Source organism: Nomascus leucogenys, chromosome 14 (genome assembly GCF_006542625.1).
Source record: "Nomascus leucogenys isolate Asia chromosome 14, Asia_NLE_v1, whole genome shotgun sequence".
Lineage (NCBI taxonomy): Eukaryota > Metazoa > Chordata > Mammalia > Primates > Hylobatidae > Nomascus > Nomascus leucogenys.
In genome coordinates, this window is record NC_044394.1 from 10,434,175 (window position 1) to 10,454,017 (window position 19,843).

At 52.9% G+C, this 19,843-nt stretch overlaps 1 protein-coding gene across 2 annotated transcripts in view; it reads left to right on the plus strand.

The window, feature by feature from the left end:
* Positions 1-6,472: 6,472 nt before the first annotated feature.
* The window catches only part of TBX4 (T-box transcription factor 4), a 32,676-nt gene continuing 19,305 nt past the window's right edge, over positions 6,473-19,843 (plus strand). The window contains exons 1-3 of one of the 2 annotated variants that reach the window (XM_003278470.2): positions 6,473-6,632; positions 10,548-10,739; positions 11,596-11,690. In XM_003278470.2, coding sequence (XP_003278518.1) covers positions 10,551-10,739; positions 11,596-11,690 — 284 coding nt within the window. In that variant the 5' untranslated portion in view covers positions 6,473-6,632; positions 10,548-10,550. Of the gene's footprint in view, positions 6,633-10,511; positions 10,740-11,595; positions 11,691-19,843 lie in introns of those variants that run through there. The other variant, XM_003278471.4, reaches the window with a different exon arrangement.

Here is a 19,843-nt window from a genome sequence, read left to right on the forward strand (position 1 = left end):
GGGAAGCACCTGCAGCAGCAGCAGCTGCCACCTCTACCCATCCCCTGCTCGGTCCTTCTCCAGCCTCCCAGAGGGAGCTCAAGCTCCTGCCCCACAGCTTTCCTGAGCTTGCTAATCCGAATGGGATGTGGGCTGAGGAATCTGGAGCCAAGACTTGGGGCTACTGGGTGACAATAAAGCTACAGGGGACAGATCGATTCCCTGGTGCCTCATCCATCCTTTCCTTTCCCTTTTAGAGCTTAATAGGGATCCCAGGCCTTAGACCACAGCATACACAGAAAAACATAGGTGGGAAAGAAGTGAGGAGGGATTTTGTTTCCTGGTTTTGAATGGGAAGGCACGAGCACATGCGCACTCAGGTAAGTATCTTTCATTATGGAGGAAGGCACTCAGCACTGAGCTGGTGGAGCAAGAGGATGGCTTGAGCCCAGGAGTCTTTGAGGCTGCAGTGAGCTATGATTGCATGCCAGCCTGGGCAACAGAGGGAGACCCTGTTTCTTAAAAAGAAAAAAAAAAAGAAAAGAAAAAAGGAACACTGAGCTGGGAACTTTTACATATGCTTCAGGAGTATATTTAGCTGTAAGTAACAGAGATCCATCCAGACTAACAATGATGAAAAGAAATAAGGTTTATTTTTCTTATTTATAAGAAGCAGGCTGGCACTGGTTTACCTGCTCAATGATGCCATAAGGAACTCAGGCCCTTTCTGTTTTTCCTTGGATATCCTTAACATACTGACTTTCATCCTTCTTGCCTTAAAGTCTCTAGAGGGTGAGAACTTCAAGGACTTCATCTGCAGGGGAAAGGAAGATCACATCTTCCCCTTTATCAAGAAAGCAAAATATTTCCCACAACCTTTCTCCCCGCCAGTCTTCCGTTTAGGTCTTATTGGCCAACACTGGATTACGTGGCCGTCTCTAGCTACAAGAGAGACTAGGAGAGCAGAGAACAGGATTTTCATAGACCAGTGGTTCTCAGCCTTGCCTGGAACTCCTGGGCTCAAGCTGTCCTCCTGCCTTGGCCCCCTGAGTAGCTAGGACTCCAAGCGGTGCCACCATGTCTGGCTTTGGCTCTACTCACAGAGATTCTGACTCAGTTGGTCTGGGTTAGAGCTTGGCATTGGTATTTATTAAGTGCTCCAAAAACCTAATTTTTTTTTTTTAAATTGTAATTGCTTTTCACTACACTATGGTGCCAGCTTATCCTCCACCACAAGTTCATCCTCAACCAAAGCCACCCCAGGCTCTAGGGAGCCACCCTACTGTGCTGACTGGCATCCCCCACTTATTCTGTAGCCCCTGCTGTCTCTGAGATTGAATATTTAGGTGATTAATTACTCAGTTTGCAGGTCATTTATTAATGAATTTGCAGTTAGTGACGGGTTAGTCAAGCAGTTGGGTAACTAACAGAATGGTCAGTTGGCCTTTCCTCCTGTTTGTGTGTCTAACACATAGTAAGCATTTGATATTTCTTTGGATGGATGAATCCATAAAATAGAGAAAAAAAATGGAGTTAATACAGTATCACATGAGATGGCAGCTGTGAAACCACTTTGTAAATGGTAAAACACTGTACAGATGTAACAATAAACATTTATATTAGAAACTACTTTTATTTTTTCATTTTTAAATTTTATTTATTATTATTATTTTTGAGACAGACTCTCACTCTGCCACCCAGGCTGGAGTGCAATGGCACTATGTCGGCTCACTGAAACCTCTGCCTCCCAGGTTCAAGTGATTCCCCTGCCTCAGCCTCCAGAGTAGCTGGGACTACAGGCATGCGCCACCATGTCTGGCTAATTTTTGTATTTTTAGTAGAGACAGGGTTTCACCATGTTGGCCAGGCTGGTCTTGAACTCCAGGCCTCAAATGATCCGCCTGCCTAGGCCTCCCAAAGTCCTGGGAATAAGCATGAGCCACTGCGACCAGTCGAGAAACTACTTTTTAAAATTTAGGGCCAAGACAAAGTCTGTTCCTTCACCATTCACCAAAGAGTTACTGTTTCCACATTTCTGATATAGAGAACTACCACGTTGCTCTGCTGCTCATAAGCCAGATTTTATTCTCAATTATAGCAACTTTGTCAGCACTTAGTGATAGCATATATATGCTTACTCCTTTTTCCTTGATCCTAATGTGTTTTTCTACTTGTGTTTTTATTAGCTAATTCTGGTTATAAACCACCTCAAGCCTTTTGCAGAAAAGAGAAAAGTAGAATACATTTTTTAAATACTTGGGAGCTAGACTTTATCAACCATGCATTAATATAGGCAATCCTCACAGTAAGCTAGTAGGTTGGTGTAATTTTTTTTTTTTTATTATACTTTAGGGTTTTAGGGTACATGTGCACAATGTGCAGGTTTGTTACATATGTATCCATGTGCCATGTTGATTTCCTGCACCCATTAATTCGTCATTTAGCATTAGGTATATCTCCTAATGCTGTCCCTCCCCCCTCCCCCCACCCCACAACAGTCCCCGGAGTGTGATGTTCCCCTTCCTGTGTCCATGAGTTCTCATTGTTCAATTCCCACCTATGAGAGAGAACATGCGGTGTTTGGTTTTTTGTCCTTGCGATAGTTTACTGAGAATGATGTTTTCCAGTTTCATCCATGTCCCTACAAAGGACACGAACTCATCATTTTTTATGGCTGCATAGTATTCCATGGTGTATATGTGCCACATTTTCTTAATCCAGTCTATCGTTGTTGGACATTTGGGTTGGTTCCAAGTCTTTGCTATTGTGAATAGTGCCGCAATAAACATACGTGTGCATGTGTCTTTATAGCAGCATGATTTATAGTCCTTTGGGTATATACCCAGTAATGGGATGGCTGGGTCAAATGGTATTTCTAGTTCGAGATCCCTGAGGAATCGCCACACTGACTTCCACAATGGTTGAACTAGTTTACAGTCCCACCAACAGTGTAAAAGTGTTCCTATTTCTCCACATCCTCTCCAGCACCTGTTGTTTCCTGATTTTTTAATGATGGCCATTCTAACTGGTGTGAGATGGTATCTCACTGTGGTTTTGATTTGCATTTCTCTGATGGCCAGTGATGATGAGCATTTCTTCATGTGTTTTCTGGCTGCATAAATGTCTTCTTTTGAGAAGTGTTTGTTCATGTCCTCTGCCCACTTTTTGATGGGGTTGTTTGTTTTTTTCTTGTAAATTTGTTTGAGTTCATTGTAGATTCTGGATATTAGCCCTTTGTCAGATGAGTAGGTTGCAAAAATTTTCTCCCATTCTGTAGGTTGCCTGTTCATTCTGATGATAGTTTCTTTTGCTGTGCAGAAGCTCTTTAGTTTAATGAGATCCCATTTGTCGATTTTGGCTTTTGTTGCCATTGCTTTTGGTGTTTTAGACATGAAGTCCTTGCCCACGCCTATGTCCTGAATGGTATTGCCTAGGTTTTCTTGTAGGATTTTAATGGTTTTAGGTCTAACATATAAGTCTTTAATCCATCTTGAATTAATTTTTGTATAAGGTGTAAGGAAGGGATCCAGTTTCAGCTTTCTACATACGGCTAGCCAGTTTTCCCAGCACCATTTATTAAATAGGGAATCCTTTCCCCATTTCTTGTTTTTGTCAGGTTTGTCAAAGATCAGATAGTTGTAGCTATGCGGCATCATTTCTGAGGGCTCTGTTCTGTTCCATTGATCTATGTCTCTGTTGTGGTACCAGTACCATGCTGTTTTGGTTACTGTAGCCTTGTAGTATAGTTTAAAGTCAGGTAGCGAGGTTGGTGTAATTATCCCCATTTTATGTGAGCATTAATGGACTTGCCCAAGGTCACATAGCTGCAAAATGGTGAGCTAGGAATCACAGCTAGGTTTCAAAACCAAGGTAAGCCTGCTACCAAACCTGAGCACTTTCCCCCAAGCCAACCCAAATCAGTGTGACCGATGTGTGGCACAGCCAGTTATTCGTTTAGCTAGTTGAGGAGGGTTTTCATATTTTGAACTCCTCAAAGTAGTTTTGGAGAAAAAAAAAAATTGGTCTTTTCCTCTTCTACACAGGCTCTTTTTCAGCAAATACTATGCAGCATCCATTATAAGCTTTTCTATTATTTTACATACGACTAAGAAGAAAAAACGCTGCTAATTGAGCTATGGCACACCACTAGCTATCAGATGCATCTCAGTTTCAGAGATACCAGAATGTGAAAAATGTGTGTCTTAGAGTCAGTTAAATGAGGTATTCCATTCTAATAATGGGGAATGTGCGTACAGAACCTCTCTCGTTTACTCACTTGCTGGCTGGTTTGCCCCTTCCTTTTTACTGCCAAAAGCTTACCTGTCCCTTCCATATCTCATTTCTCCATGTCGTCATGAACCTGTTGATATTAATTTAGACTGTCTGCCATGAGTCTCCAGAAAGTCTTGCACTTACAGGAAGGTTCCAGTCTAGTTTTTTTGTTGTTGTTATTGTTTGTTTGTTTGTTTGTTTTTATTAAAGAACTATACTATATGGTCTCAGTATGAACTTCCTCCAGTGACTGTCAACAAATTCTTTCCAGAGTCTGGCCTAGCTCTAGTCTTCCCACAGTACCTTGTGATTCACTGCCCATCCTGTTCACCATTCCACACAGTAGTTGGTTGCTTAGTCTGTATACTATTTATTTGCAAGGGATTTCCCTACAGGCTGTTGTAGAGGTCATGGGAGGGGGCTTGCGAGCAGAAGCTGAGGCATGTCATCCAGGTTTCCCTAACACAGGAAACACGACTCCCCAGGCATCTCCTGAAACGCCAGGGCCTTCCCTTTCTCCATTCCAGGAGTCTGCAGGATTGGGGAAGGATTCCGCCTCTCCACTCCTCTTAGATATTATTTACCCTCCCTGGTTTGAGACTCCATGAGAGGAATGGTGATGGGGTGGTGGGATCTGGTACTGCAATGGTGATAGGGACTTGAGCAGCGGCCCACTGTTGAGCTGGATTTCAGGCTCCTGACAGCAGCAGCGACTGGCTTTTCTGAGTTGGTGTTTTGCTTCCGCCTTTGAGTGCAGGGTGGTAAAGGAGGCATTGATGCTGGCTTTCCATTTCCTAGCATTAGAACAGGGACAGACCCACCCAGGAAAAGAATTTCCCTGTCCTCTTCCCTTCAAGCTGATTTTGTGGTCAGAATCTGGAAAGGGACAGAGGCTGGCTGAGGACACTGGTGGAGGGAGGGATGCAGCGCATGCTAAGCACTAAGGGACCACTCTGGGGATCCTTATTGATGAGGATTCTGCTGTCTTTGCAGATGGGTGGGCAGGCCTATTCCTGCCCCAGGATTCTGGGCATGTGACAGGCGGGGAGGCTGGGGCACAGGCTTGGGTCCACATGGGTCTGTCTGCCAGTGGAAAGGCAGGGTCCTGTGGGAGGTACAGACAGACAGAGAGAAACAGAGGTAAGTGGTGACAGAGAGCTCAGAAGCTGGGCAGGGAGGTCTAGGTGCTGAGCGGGCCTCCCTTTCTGAGGCGGGAAGGACCGGGTGGCTGGGAGCAGGACGCTCCCCAGTCTCCACTTCCTAGACTAGGGCAGGTATTGGGCTTCCTCTTCAGCTCTCCAGGATCTCAAGGAGCTGCCGCGGAATCCTGGCCCTGGGCCGCAGTTTCCCCAGGAGGCTTTGCCAAGCCTGGCACCTTGCAGCCCGGCCTGGGCTCTGTCAAGGCCCGAGCTGGACTCGGCTCCACTCAGAGGCCGGCCCAGCACTTCCCTGCCGCCGCCGCCCCGCACCCGGCCACGGGGCTTCCTCCCTGTCCTCACCCCTGACCTCCGCAGCCGACTTCGAGGCGTGCCAGGCCGGGTCCGGCGCCCGCGGCCCCCTGGGCCGGGACAAGGAGGGCGGGTGAGCAGAGGGGCCGTGCCCAGGGCCTGGAAGTGCGAGGCCGCGTGGTAGGCATGGTAGGGAAGCGGAGCGTGGGCCTGTGAGGCGCGTGTGCGCCTGCGACCTCGGGACCGGGGCTCCCAAATGAACAGCGCGCACTGCTGGGAGCGGGGCTTGGGGACCGCGGCTCTGCGGGCGGGGAGCCCGCCGCCGGGGATCCGTAGAGGCGGCTGTCTGGAAGCGGGCGCCGGCAGCGGGTGGCCAGGCCCGGTCCTGGAGCGTCCTAGGCTTCGGGCACGGCGGGGCCGGGCGAGCCCTCCTGGTTGTCGAGCCTCGGCTGAGAGCCGGGCTGCTCGCCCTTCCTTCCCGCCTCTCTAATCTAAACCATGCGGGGCTCCCAGCCGCTACCCGGCTCGCGGGGCCCGAGGGCCAAGAGGAGGGCACTGGGCCGCGCGGTGGAGGAGCCGGCGGCTCGCGTGGGGCTCGGGGTCTTGGGGACCGCGACGCCGGGGAACCCTGGAGCCCCCCTCCCCGGGGGACAGCGGGCGCGGACTGATTGACAGCGGCGACGTCAGCGCGGAGGGGGGGGCGGCCCCAGAGGGAGGGAGGGAGGAGGAGGGAGTTGAGGCCCCAAAGTGCAGCCTTGGAGATCAAGGGCCCGCTCCAGAGCCGGGATGTGTCCAGCCCCGAGGGCACGGCGGGCAGCTGGACCCTGACCCAGCGGCGCGGAGTCGGAGCCCCGGCCGTCCCGCGCTCCTCGGACCCGAACCTGCAGGGGACCTCGGGCCGCTGGCGCCTCCGCATGCGGCACCGCAATTAGGGTGAGTGTCGGATCCAGCCGAGTGGGGACGAGCTGGGCGTGCGGGGCTGGGGCCACAGGGGCTCAGGGTTAGGCTGCGGGGTCGGATAGGAGGATGAGCTGGAAAGGAGCGAGTCACGCGACCCAGGGAAGAACTTCAGGGGCGGTCAAAGTTGCAGGAAGGCGGCGCGAAGTGCCTTGGGTCGGGCCGCCGCCTCGGCCCGACACCCAGTAGTTGGGGCACGAGCCCTCCTCTCTGAGTAACGCGATGAATTGGGTCTAGAGACCCAAGAGCATAGAACTATCGACAGCGCCAGCACCCTAAGAACAAGGCCGTGACAGGCGGAGCGGTGGCCTGGAAATTGGTGTTTGCAGAATATGCAAGGCCAAGGAAGAGGGCCCTGGTACTGGAGCGAAAATCCGTGTAGAAATGTGAGTGATCAGAACACTAGACTGAGAGCCTTTGATCCAACAGACTAGTCAAAATTAAAGCAAGAAACATTATATATAAATAATGATGGATGATTAAAGATTATTAGAATGTGAACAATTACCAAAGACAGGGCTAATCGGCATAACTGATACAACACGTGAACTTTCAAATAATACAATCATAGTCACTTTCAGAATCAAGTGAAAATAGTAATCACAATTTTTAAAAGGATTAAAGACAAAGTAATTCTAAATACAGGAACAATGTAAGGACCGTTGTATTAAAACCAATTGCACTAATATAACATATAGTAATAGTGTAACAAATTACCAAACTGTAGGAAACTAGGAAACGAACTGTAGGAGAAAGATGAACAATGAAAATACTATTAAGGGAAATACTATTAGTGGTAGTGATATAATAATATAATGTATTATTGATACTATAGTGAACTATTAAAACAAATATTAACTAAAATCTTAGGAGCAATAGTAATATAAATAAAGACATATTAACAAGAATTGCTGGAGTAATATGACAATTTATGACCAATGTATTAATAGTCACAAGAACATTATAAATAATGGTTGAGTAATAAGAAGTATTGTACCAATGTGATGAAAAATAATCAGAGTATTAAGAGCTACAACAATATTACAAAGTATGACAAAATAACAAGAAGTAATGATGTGATGAAAAATAACTAGCGAGTTAAGATCCGTAACATTACAAATAATGACAAAGTAACAAGATACTGTCAGGGTGTGTTGAAGAATAATACCTGGAGTGTTATGAGCAAGTCTAACAAAACAAATTGTGGTTAGATAACAAGAAGTATTATCAGGATGTGAAGAAAATTCACATGAATTTTGAGAACAATTATATAACAAGTTATGGTAAACAAGAAGTTATAGAAACAGAGTGACTAAGTATAAGCAAAATGAAGAGCAAGCAACGGAAACGTATTAGGGATACAAAGCAAAAATAAAAAATAACAATAGATTAACGTGACCTGTTGTTCACTATGTCACCTCGATATTTATTGGTAATAGTATTTTGAATGTGCCAGGCGGCCCTGAAATGATGGAACAGTGACAGGGAAACAACAAATTTAGTAACAGTAAGCTAAAGAATCAAAGCAGGGCTTTAACCATACAGTATTAAAGATACAAAGTAATAATAATCCACGCGATAGGATATTCTCAAAGTTCCCGAACTGACCAAAATACTACTCTGATAATAAGGACAATTAAAATATTAAAAAACAGTACGAAATATTAACAGTTCCCCTAGTGCAAGAAACATATCCCCAGTAACCTAAAAGTGAAAAGAAAAATGCTGTCGTCTTTGGAAAACGAGACAGCTGAAAGCAACAGACCCCATTGCAAAGGCAGCGGAGTCTGCGGGCCGCACTCGCGGAGGAGTGGATGTAAAGGACGAGCGCGGACCGCTATGCGGTGCTGAGTGCGGGACCCCGCGGTGCCGGCGGCGGCCGAGCGCGCCCAAGTTCGAGGTCCGAGAGGACCGCAGGGACGGCCGCCCCGGGCCAGCCGGGCGTGGAAAAAAGGAAATTGCTGGGAAGGGGGCAAGCTGTCGCGAGGTCAGGATGTGGCTTCGTGGCGGAGAGAAAAGGAAGAGGCAAACCCTGAGCCCGGGAAGGAGAGCACCTCGCAGGCCTCGTCCCCAGTCCGAGCTGCGGGACCCGCGTCAGTGGACGCGGGCGGTGACCCAGCTCCTCACAGGGCAGGACTGAGCGCGTAGGACTGAGAGCGCAGGGCGCGAGCCGCAGGGCTCCGCTGCACGGCTCCGGGTGTGACGAGAGCCCAGCAGAGGACCCCATGGCCATGCGGGCCAAGCGCGAGACAGCCCCTCCTTGCGACCCTGCAGGCCGCCACATCTGGGACCAGCCGATCGCTTGGTCGCTGGAGCCGATCCCGCCGGGGCCCTAGACATAGTTGGACCCAGCGCGCTGGCCGGAGCGGGCAGCTACCCTACTGGGGGAGCGGTCCCCTGTGTGGGGACTCCTAGGTTTCCGAGGCTCGGCCCTGCGTTCGCACATGGCCCGAGGCGGGTGCTGGCGCTGGCCATGTCCAGCGAGCCTCCCTGCGGGCTGTGGCCAAAGACCGGTCCGCCTGTCAGCCTTATCTTTATGGGTTTTTCCCAACCCAGACTGGCCCCGGCCCCTTTTTATCTCCTGGGTTGCACTTGGCTTGTTTACTTTGCGAGGCCCTGGGAGTCGAAGTCTAAGCCCGGGATGAGGAGGCCTCTGAACAGGATGGGCGAGAGGCCTGAGCCCGGGGATGCTCCGGGAGGGCCCGGGGAGAGCGGGAAGAAGGTAGGAAGAGAAAGGCGGGGCATTCCGCCTCAAGAGGGGCCGTCAGACCTATAGAAAGCCCCGCTGGAGCGCCCAGGTCCAGCAGGATGGGGAAGAGCAGGGAGGTGGAAAGGGGAAGCGGAGCAAGCAGGGCACACCCTTAAGGGATGCGGGCAGGCTGGCCTCTCAGGCTGTGCTCTCATCCCGACGCCCCAGGACCTGCTTCGGGCAGGGAGCAGGCACCTGAGTAGGCGAGGGAATCAGCCAAGACACCCGAAAAAATGTAGCTGTGTCAGGCAGGGCTAAGCGGTTCCTGTGAATGGGCCCAGCCTACTGGCCTGGTCCTTCGCTGGGAAGGGTGTGGGTCTTTAGGCCCAAAGCAGAGCCCTGTGGCGCTAAAGTGTGCCTGAGTGAGCCTGTAGGTTCGAACTCGAGCACCAGGCAGGGGAGGCTTGGGCTGAGGGCAGAGCCTGGATCAGTCACCCAGGAGAGTGTGGCTGCGCAGGCTAGTGGGTTGCCGTGTGAGGGGCTGTGTTTGGGTGTGAGGATGTCTGTGCCAGAACGGGAAAAGGATGTGTGTGGACGGGGAGTGTGTTGGAGTGAAAGCCTTCGGTTCGGGAAGTCTCTACCTCAGTGCTGTCTGAGGGATTGGATGAGGGCAGATGGGTGAGCTGGGCCTGGGGTTCTGAGGCCCTCTCTGCACACAGATGTGGAGCTGCAGGAGCCTGGGCCCTGCCCTCCAGCCTGGCTCTCCTTTCCTGCATGGCCAGGAAGTGTCCTGGCTGTCCTGGGCCCACAGAGAGGCCTGGACCCCAGTTATTGGGGAACAGCCGAGAAGACGCAGGCCTCAGGCTCCGGAGCCCAGTAGGAGGGAGGGACTCGGGGTGCAGCTGTGGCAATGCCGAGAGGGCGGTGCCTCTCCTAGACCTACTCATCACAGAACCCCACACCCAGGGGCAGGCAGACATTGAACTGCCGCAGACCCCCCCAGGTCCACAGCCTGAAGGGAGGAGGCGAGGGACCTGCCTTCCTTGAGGGCTCCCTCCTCCAGCTCAGGAGGGGGCGGGGTCCACGTGCTCCAGGGCTGCCTCCGCGCCCCGCACGAAGTCCCGGAATCGGCTGGAGAGGGCCAGGGGGCCTCTGGCAAGTGTGGACCTGGGCGAGTGACTCGTTGTGTGCTGTGCCCGCAGGAGATGCTGCAGGATAAGGGCCTGTCCGAGAGCGAGGAGGCCTTCCGGGCCCCGGGCCCAGCGCTCGGCGAGGCCAGCGCAGCCAACGCCCCCGAGCCCGCGCTGGCAGCGCCGGGCCTCAGCGGAGCCGTGCTAGGCAGCCCCCCGGGACCCGGGGCCGACGCCGCCGCCGCCGCCGCCGCCGCGGAGCAGGTAGGGCTGCGCCAGCCGTCGGGTAGAAGTCGGGCGTCGGCCTGCCTGCGGGGCCGCCTGTGTCCGTCTTTCCGTCCGATTGTCGGCAGGACTCGCTTTCAGGAGGACCTGGCTGCATTCAGGACGGTCTGCCCGTTCGTTCTCCACTGGACAGGGCTCGCTTTCTCTGCCTTCTGGGTCCTTCTCCACTTTGAGCCCTCGGCGCTACTCTGGGACAAGCAAGAGCTAGAGCTAGAGATAGAGAAGAGGGCGGTAAGAGAGAGGGAGACCCCGGGAGCATCTGAGCGAGTCTGGACCAAGTGTCCAACTCCAACAACCCGTAGAGGGCCTGGAACCGAACGACGGGGGGAGCAGGAGGCCACCCCGCCGGTGCGCACGGGAGCCGCTGCGGGGCTCCAAGGCCTCTGGGACGTCGCCCAGGGCTTCACAGTGATAATCGGACGATCACAGCGCACGGGATGCCGCCTGGGGACCTGTGTGCACTACCTGCAGGCGCGCGCCTGGCCGAGGGTGCGTGCGCCTCTCCCTGTCTGTGTCTGCCCCGGGAGCCTGTGGCGATGGCCCCCCACGGAAGTGTTCATGAGTGAGCAGGAGTATCGTGTAACCTGCGCTGCACTATGTGTGTCCTCTGCGGGTTCCTCCGTAGGTGCAGCTTCAAAGGAGGAAGTTTTAGCCACCGATTAATTCTTTTATATTCACGAATAGTTCAAAATCGTTCTGTGAAACGAAATCTGGAGCCGTGGGCTCCGGGCGGGCAGGGTTCCGCACAGCTCTTCGGGTCTGGTTCTTCTTTCCTCAGGCTCCGCGTGGAGCCCTGGGCCAGGCAGACACAAGTTTCTCTCCCTCCCATCCCCAGCCCATCGAGAACATCAAGGTGGGGCTGCATGAGAAGGAGCTCTGGAAGAAGTTCCACGAGGCGGGCACCGAGATGATCATCACTAAGGCTGGCAGGTCAGCGCTGGGAGACTTACTTCTGGGGATGGCGGTGGGGAGCAATGGGGGCCAGGGGGGGTCCCTTAGAAGTCCTCTCGGCCCCGGCCTGGTGGCCTGTGGGAGTCCTCTCTGCCTCCTCGGGCCTCAGTGCCACCTCCCTTCGCAGCTTGGGACTGGGCCGCCAAAGCCCGCAGGGGCCACCGCAGCCGCGCGGGGCTTGCGGGAAAGACCGAGGGGAGGGGGCAGCGCTATGCAAATGAATCCAAACAGGGATCGCGACGCCCAAAGTCCCAGCTCCAGCACTTTTGGCCCCCTGGGGGGCTGCTTTGCCCTCCTGTCTTTGAGGACCTGAGGAGGTTTCTCAGGAATGCATTGATTGGGGACCCAGAGATGCCTCTCAGCAGATGGGGAGACGGAAGTAGACTATGCTGTTCAGTTTTCATACATTTTCGTGAGTGACTCGAACCCCAAATTTTTCATCCCGGGGCGCCGCTCTTCTGTTTCCATCCCCATCTCTGGCCAACGGGAAAGCACTACGTTGGGCTCCGTGTGTGTTGTTGGGGGAGCGGCTCTCGGTGGCTGCCAGAAAAGGATGATTTATAAAGTGGAAACATCTTTAAAATGCGCTGGTGTCTGTGGGAGCGAACAGGGAGGAGAGGATGAGAGGAGGAAGACTCACAGGGGGGTGGGGTGAGTGAGAGATTCGCTGGGGCTGGTGGGGTGGGGGTGGGGGCAGGAGAGTGGAGGAGAACGGTTATCAGGTGAAGGCGGATTGCTGTAGACAGAGACGCTGGCAAGTTCAGGTTCAGGAACTCCCTCCCCACCCACTCTATCCCCTCCACATACACACACACTTGATTTTGGTCCCTGAGGACAGATTAGGTGTGAAAATGTCCCTTTGCCTGGATGTGTCTCATAATTGGGATTTGAAGGAATAAGATGATGAAGCCTCAAGTGCCAGGAATTTGGAGTCAGACCATGGTGGGTGAGGGATCCAGTTCCAGCTCAGCTACTTTCATCTGTGCAACCTCGACAAGGTACTCAAGGGTCTGTGCTCCCTCCCCACTCCATCTGTAAAAGAACAGGTCTTGCCTCATACATTGTATGTAAAGCACCGAGTTCCTGTCACATCCAAGCACACAAGAAGTGCTAGCGAATAATATTAGCAACAATTAGAGAAGTGTCTGGCATCCCACTCAGTATTTTCTTCTACTTTTTAGAGAACTCAGCTCTGCTGAACCACTTAGTGAACGATAGACTATTCGAAGGAAACAAAAAGCCGGCTGCTTTGCTGTGTGCAGTGTATGGGGTGCTGTGGTCCTTCCTGTCTCTGCTCACTGGCAGGCCTCATAAAGTTTCCTTTATTTTGTTGAGGGTGGAGGTCTGGGCACTTGGCCACCCTCAGGTCTTAGCCAGGGAGGTGGCATCACCACTCAGGGCCTCTATCAGGAGAGAAAGTAGGTTTATTTTAGGGCTTGAGCTTGCTGTATTTTGGGGATGGAGATAGGGAAGGAAAACGCATGAAGGGGCTGGCAGAGGGTGCCACATGGAGCAGGCACTGAGGACAGTGGAAGCCAGGTGTCACAGGCCCTGCCTCTTTCTGGCTGAGTGCACTTGGGCAAGTCACAGTCTCCTTGTAGCTCAGCGGTGTCAGGGAAATAGTGACCGTAGACCTATCTGCTGTCCCTTCCTTTTCTATCACTGTGAAACGCAAACCAGGGAATCACGTGGATGATGGTTGGTAAATGGATAATCCACTTGATCAAGTGCGAAGGGGAATGAGGCTATTTCTTGTGCCTGCTGGTGTGGAAAGAAGGTAAGAAAGAGAAAGTTTCAGAACTTCCATTTTTAGGCAGCAGAAATAACCTTGTCTCTTGAAAATAACTGGCCAGCATGTTCTCTGGGCATGTCTGGCCTCTGGCATTTTAAACAAAAGTCATTTTTTTTGTTTGTTTTCCTCAGTGGTGTTTCCTGCATCTGCATGGGTCCTCCTCCTCCCTCTCCCAACACATACACTTATACACACACTTCCATAGGTGGCCAGCTTCAGGCAGATGTTTGTGCTTGATCCTAGTTGAGGCTTAGAGATGGACCTTAGGGAATTATGATAATATTTTTTAAATGGCTGTGATGATGTTGGCCAATTATGGATCCATCACAGCCTTTCACTTCTCTGGCAGAAAGTTATCCTTGCACCGGGTCTGGTTCTTAAGAAAATCACTAGTCTCATGCCTCCAACCCCTCACCCCTCACAGACCCCATTTCCTCCTTCATAGCTGCCCCCCTCCTTCAGCAACCACTGTATTGCTCTGATCTACTTTACTCAGGCTGTGGTTCTTCAACATCCTGTCCAGCGCCTCTCCCTGCTCCCCAAATACTGTGTGCCTCTACTGGAACCCTTCTTGGTACACTTCCATTTGTCAGTCCGGGCCTTGCTGCTAAACCTGGAATCATAGCTTCCTAGATGGCTAGAGCTGGAGGAGAACCAAGAGAACATAAACCAAGCCCCAGAGAAGGGAAGTTAGGTAGTTACCAGGTCCACACAGGAAAACAGATGAGACACCCCACCCCCAGAACACAACCCCTACTTTGATAAGTTCCCTTGATTGCTTTCTTATGGGGTCCTATTCAGTGTGGATTGTGGCTCTGCCCTAGAGACCTTGGCTGATTAGGGACACTAACTGCCATCTGGCTGGGCAGAAGCAGGCCCTGGAGAAGGCGAGCCAGAATGTTCTCAAGCCAGGTTGAGTTCTCGGATCACAAGTTTCCTTCCTACCTTAGCCCTTTGGGTCCTTGAGAGTCTTGAAGGTCAACAGAGAGAAGAATCCCTTTCACTGGATAGTGACTGTGAACTGCCAAACAATTTGGCCCGGTGGATAAAATGCCAACCACAGTGGGAGCCACCAGTTTCTGAATACCCAGCAACCTCCATGTCAGGTGTGAAATGGGGGCCACAGCCCTCCGCAGCCCATCTCAGCCTCTTGGGTCTCTGTGCCTGAGGGTTCGTGCTGATAGCTGCAGACAGCAGATCCCTCTCTTGGCCTCCCCACATCCCTGCCAAGCTTGATACATGTGAGAAACTGCATTTTCTCCCAAACATAGATAAAAGTGAGCTCCACAAAAAAATTTAAATATAAACCTCCCCAAAATGAAAATTGCCTAACTGTCTCACTGCCCTACTCCTAGGTCATGGTTTTGCCACCAGATAAATCTCCACTATCAGCCTTCATAGCCTGTTGAGTTCAATGTTGCTTGTGTTAGTGACAGTGAATTTGCGTTTGAAAAATGAACTACCGATGAGAACTCCTGTTGAACCTGTATTGTTTGTTATTCTGAGGCAAGGATTTGGCCCGGCTTAATCCGGGGCTTCAAAGCCAATTGCCCTCACTCTGTATACAGAGCGTCAGAGCCCAGTGGCGTGGATGATAAGAGAAGTAAGGGTTGAAGACACTGGGAAAGTGGGTTGGGGAGAGAGTGCTTTGATCTCTTTTTAAAGTATTTTCTGAAAGCAAAAGTCTATCAGAAGGAAGTGCCTTTAAAAAAATCTAAGAGAAGCAACTGATCTTCCAAAACAACATCCATTCCACACACTCTCACCCCTGCCCCTCCCTCAGGGAAAAGATTTCTTAAATATGCTTTGGGTGAATTAGAAAACCGTGTGTGTATGCCTCTGTGTATGTGTGTGAAACGTGGAAATCGATTTATTAGCTACAAAATCAGAACTCACTTGGCTACAAAAGGCTTGGTCTCAGTGTAGGTGGCACCAGCAGCCCCACTCCTAACCCCAGCCTTGGATGCTGGGCCCTGGCCTCTTCTCCGCACACCCAGGATTCCTCCTGAAAAGCCCCCACCGACATCAGGGTTGGAGAAACAAAGGGTTTTCAGGGGACCCCTGCCATTTTACTGCTGTAGGGTTCTTTTCAGACTCTGAGCTCCAAGGCGCCTGTGTATGTGTACACACATATATAATTTTTAACCTAAATGTATTGAAGTGGAACATTCCTACAGAAGAGTCCACACGTCTTAAGGGTGCAGCTTTACAGACTTGCACAAAATAAACACACTCGTGTAACCTTCATCCAGATAAAGAAATAGATCATAACCACCACCGCCCCAGAATCCTTCTTGTGTGCCTACCCAGTCAGAGCCATCCCCACCTTTGAAACCGCTCTCTAGACTTCTGACCCCTTCTGGCTGGTGTTCCCCTACATTAAGGGAGGGTCCCCAGGGACCTCCGAGAAAGTCGGGGCTGCAGTGGGGTTGGGGCTTGGAGGACCCTCCAGGTGGAGAGAATCTAGCGGTATCCCCTAGTCTCTGTCCCTTTCCCCAGGAAAGGGGCTGACAGTAAGCGCCTTGAATGTGGCCACCGCTTTGGCCAGGGAGCTCCCGCGGCTCTGGGAGCGCAGCTAGAACTTGCGTGTTCCCTCAGCAGTGAGTTCGCAGTTACGAGTTTGTTGCCAGAATAAAAAAAGCCCCAAACCCTTGCCCCGCGCCCCGCTCCCCGCGCGCCTCCAACACCAAGAAACGTCCGAGGAAGCTTATCTTAGCAGTTCATTCTAAAGCCATTTCCGAGTATGAATAGATAAAGACTCCAGCCCCGCACCCTTTCAGAGCCTGTTTCATGATCAGAGGAGAAGCCCCGGGCTTTCATCTGCTCCCGGGCCGGCGAGCAGGCGGCTTGTTTATTCCCCTGGCGGAGCCGTTTCCGCGTGTGCCGGGGGGAGCCCCCATCTGTCTGGGGGCGCGGGAGCCCGACGGGTCGCGGGGAACTGGGGTAGCATGGAGGGGGCGCTTGGGGCGCGGAGAGAAGGTGCGGGGCACGTGGAAAGCGTGCCGAGGGGCTGGGAAGAGGGAGGGACAGGAGGACGGGGTGGGAGCAAGGAGAGGGTAGGGAGCGTTGGGAGAGCGTGCAGGGAGGGGAGCGGGGGAGCGCTCAAGGAGGGGGCTCGCTGGGGCGGACTCAGAGGTAGAGCGCAGAGTGCCTGGGACAGGCGGGCTTCACCGCCAGCGCTGGTGGCAGGGCCTGCGTGGACACAGGCGGCACCCGCAGTGTCTTCCTTCTTGGTCACCTCCCCCACCCCAACACGCAAACAGGGAGGCGTTGCTTTCCACCGTAGGGTGTTGGTTTTCAGGTACATTCTATGTCATAAATCACAGAAACAATTTACATCTCACTCCATCATTTCAAACCTTTCATTAGAGAGGCAAAGCTCATAGGAAGTCACAGCTCCCAAACCCAGCCTGGCCTCTGTCGCCTGAGGCATGCCACGCTGGGGAACACCCCCAAGTCAGGCGTCTAGGCACCAACTTTAGTCCCTTCAAGAACCCAAGGGCAGATGCCCAAGGGGCCTTGAATTCTCCCCTCGACCTGGGCAGGAAGCCAATGGAGGGGACAGAGGGGACCTCACTTTCACAGGCAGCCCTTCCCCAACCCTGGGTGGACCCTTCCTCCTTCTGGAGCCACCTAGGCAGGGAAACGATAGTGCTTAGGGCCCCCCACCCCACCCCAGAGTGGGTTCTGCATGGCTCAGAAGCAGTCCCCCAACTGGACCCTGCCAAGACCTAGACATCTGTTGCATTGAAGGCAATGGAACTCTCTGAGGCAGTTCAGGCCCCAGCAGAAGGCTTTTGAACTCCCCATTCAGACCAGACATCCTACTTCCCTGTCCCTCCGCTTCTGAGCGCTGCTGCCTTAGGTAGAGGGGAATTGGTGGGCCGGGGAGGTGAGGCTGGGAGGTACTCCCCTTCCCTGTGCCGATGCCCACATCTCCTTATCAGTCAGGAATCTGGCCTATGATCAGCTTCCCGGAGGGGCCAGGTCCCAAGACACCAGCTGGGGCTGCAGAGAACAGGATCCTCAAAGGCCTTCCAGAAAGCACTTAGTCAGTGTCAGCCTGGCCTCCTGGGCTGTGGAAATGAAGCCCAGCAGGGAGAAGGAGAGGGGAAGGCCAGGGCCCCTTAGCCTCCTCTCAGCCTGGGCTATGACACTTGCCAAAGTGGCAGTGAGCCCTTCGCTCCTGGCCCCCTGTGTGGACACTGGCCCTGGAGGGAAGCCATGGCTGCCCTGTGCTGTTGCCACCTGGAATGATGACAGGAAACAAGCTGAGTGCAGGCCCCCGGTGCCAGGCCAGCCCAAGTATGGCCAGGGCTGCCCCATTTTGTGGCTGTTTCTGTGGCAATTACAAAATGGTGGCCTGGAGGGGGCAGGATTCTTGGCCTTACCCCAGGAAAGGGGGAGGCGAGGCAGCTGCTGCCCTCCCTGCTTCAGCTGTTGGCCCACCAGGAGAAAGGCAGGGCCGGGAAAGGGTGGTGCAAGCTCCAGCTGTGCCCCCAGGCCCCATAGGAGGGCTGGTAAGCAGGAGGCAGGGTTGGGTTCCTGAGCCCCTCACTTCCCCCATTCCTGGAGAGGGGGCCGGGTGGACATTTGAAAATGCTTTCAATTGACATCTGAGACAAATTCTTCCACAAGGTTTATAAGTCCCTAGACTTGCAGCTAGAACTTCCCTCCTCCCTCCAGGCACGCACACATCCACACATGCGCACTTGCACACCGCTCACATGCGCCTGGGCACACACACCCCACATCCCCCCGTCCCGGCCCTGCGGTGCTGGAACAGGCCTCTCCTCCAGCAACAGAGGGGCACAGGCGGGGCTGGGTGGGGCGTGGCTTGGCAAGGAAGTGAACCCTCCACCTCGGTCGGGGTCCTGGCCTGGGCTTAGGGCCTGCCAGCTTATAGAGGTCTTGATCCTTTCTGGAAGCCCCGTCCTGTCCAGGTAAGCTGGTGCCCCTGGTGACAAAATAGGGGCCTCTGATCAGCTGTTTGTGGCATCTCGGACAGCTTCTCCAGGGTCCCGTACTGTCTTGGGTTAGTGAGAGGCAGAGAACCACCTGATGGTTGTCCCAGAGTGGACCAGCCGGGCAGTGGCACAGCTCAGTGGGGCTTAGTGTCTTCACTGTGTCTTCAGCTAGGTTTGGATCCTGTTTCTCTTGGGGGACACCTTTGTGGAAGATCAGCTGGGGTGGGGGATGGAGTCTGAGGAGGATTGTGAGGAAGTTCCGTTCTTCCCTCTGGTGAAGTCAGGGACTTAGTGACTAGGGGAGGGAGCTGTGTCCAGAGCGTGTGTGTATGCGTTGTGCTGTTGTGTGTGCATAGGTGCTGAGGGGTGTGCAGAAGCCCCCTCTAGAATGTGCCCTGAACCTCAGGGCCCTGGACAGCCTCAGCATGGGCTGCAGGAAATGACAAACTTTCTGGGTTTTGGTGAATCCATTTTCGCAGCAGTAGGTCATACCACTTCTCCATTTACTTTGCTGAGGGTGGAATGCAGCAGGGGTCCCTGGTAATTCACGCAGCAATCTATGAGATAGGTGGTAATGTTATCCTCATTTTAGAGATAAGGAAACCAAGGCACAGAGAGGTTCAAGCAAGTTGCCTAAGGCTTGTCAGTGGGGTCCAGGCCGTGCCCATGGCAGGTGGTTTCAGAATCCATGCCCTCTCTTATCCATGAGGCTCCTGGACCGACTTTCCCCTGATACTCAGGGTGCACAGGTCCAGGTGAGGTGTTCACAGGGAGAAATACCCCTGATAGACACACTGGAAGAACTCAAACCTAGCAGGGTTTTGGACAGCAATCTCCTGTCTTCCTGCAAGCTGGTTTTAGGCTTAAGGGTTTCCACAGAGGCATGACCCAGAGGAGGCAGCTCATTATTTATGGAAGCAGCTGACGGGGGTTTCCGGCCCCCTATAACTGCACCCCAGAACTTCAGTTGTGTGGGGGCTGGCAAAGGACAGGAGGGAAATTAAGGCAGCAAGGTTGGTGTCAGAATCTGCTCCCACAATCCTGACTGGGGTCTCTGTGCTTCAGCTGCTTGCAAGCACTAGCCCCAAGTCTTAGGGGATTATGGGGGAGGGGATAAGTGAATTTGGGAAATGGTGTAAACTCTCCTCCTAGACACAGACTGATGGCTGCAGAGGCTCAGAGACAGCAGCCAGTGCCATGTTTTCCCTGTGCAGCGCGGGCAGAGGGGGAAGCGAGTTGTGCAGGTCACACAGCTGTGACCAATGCCAGGATTGCTGGCCAAAAGGGCAGCACCTGTTAGCGGCCTTCTGCCCCGCCCCCTCCCCCCCCCCCCCCTTGCTCACTCTGTTCCATCTCTCCTGGTGCTCTGTCCA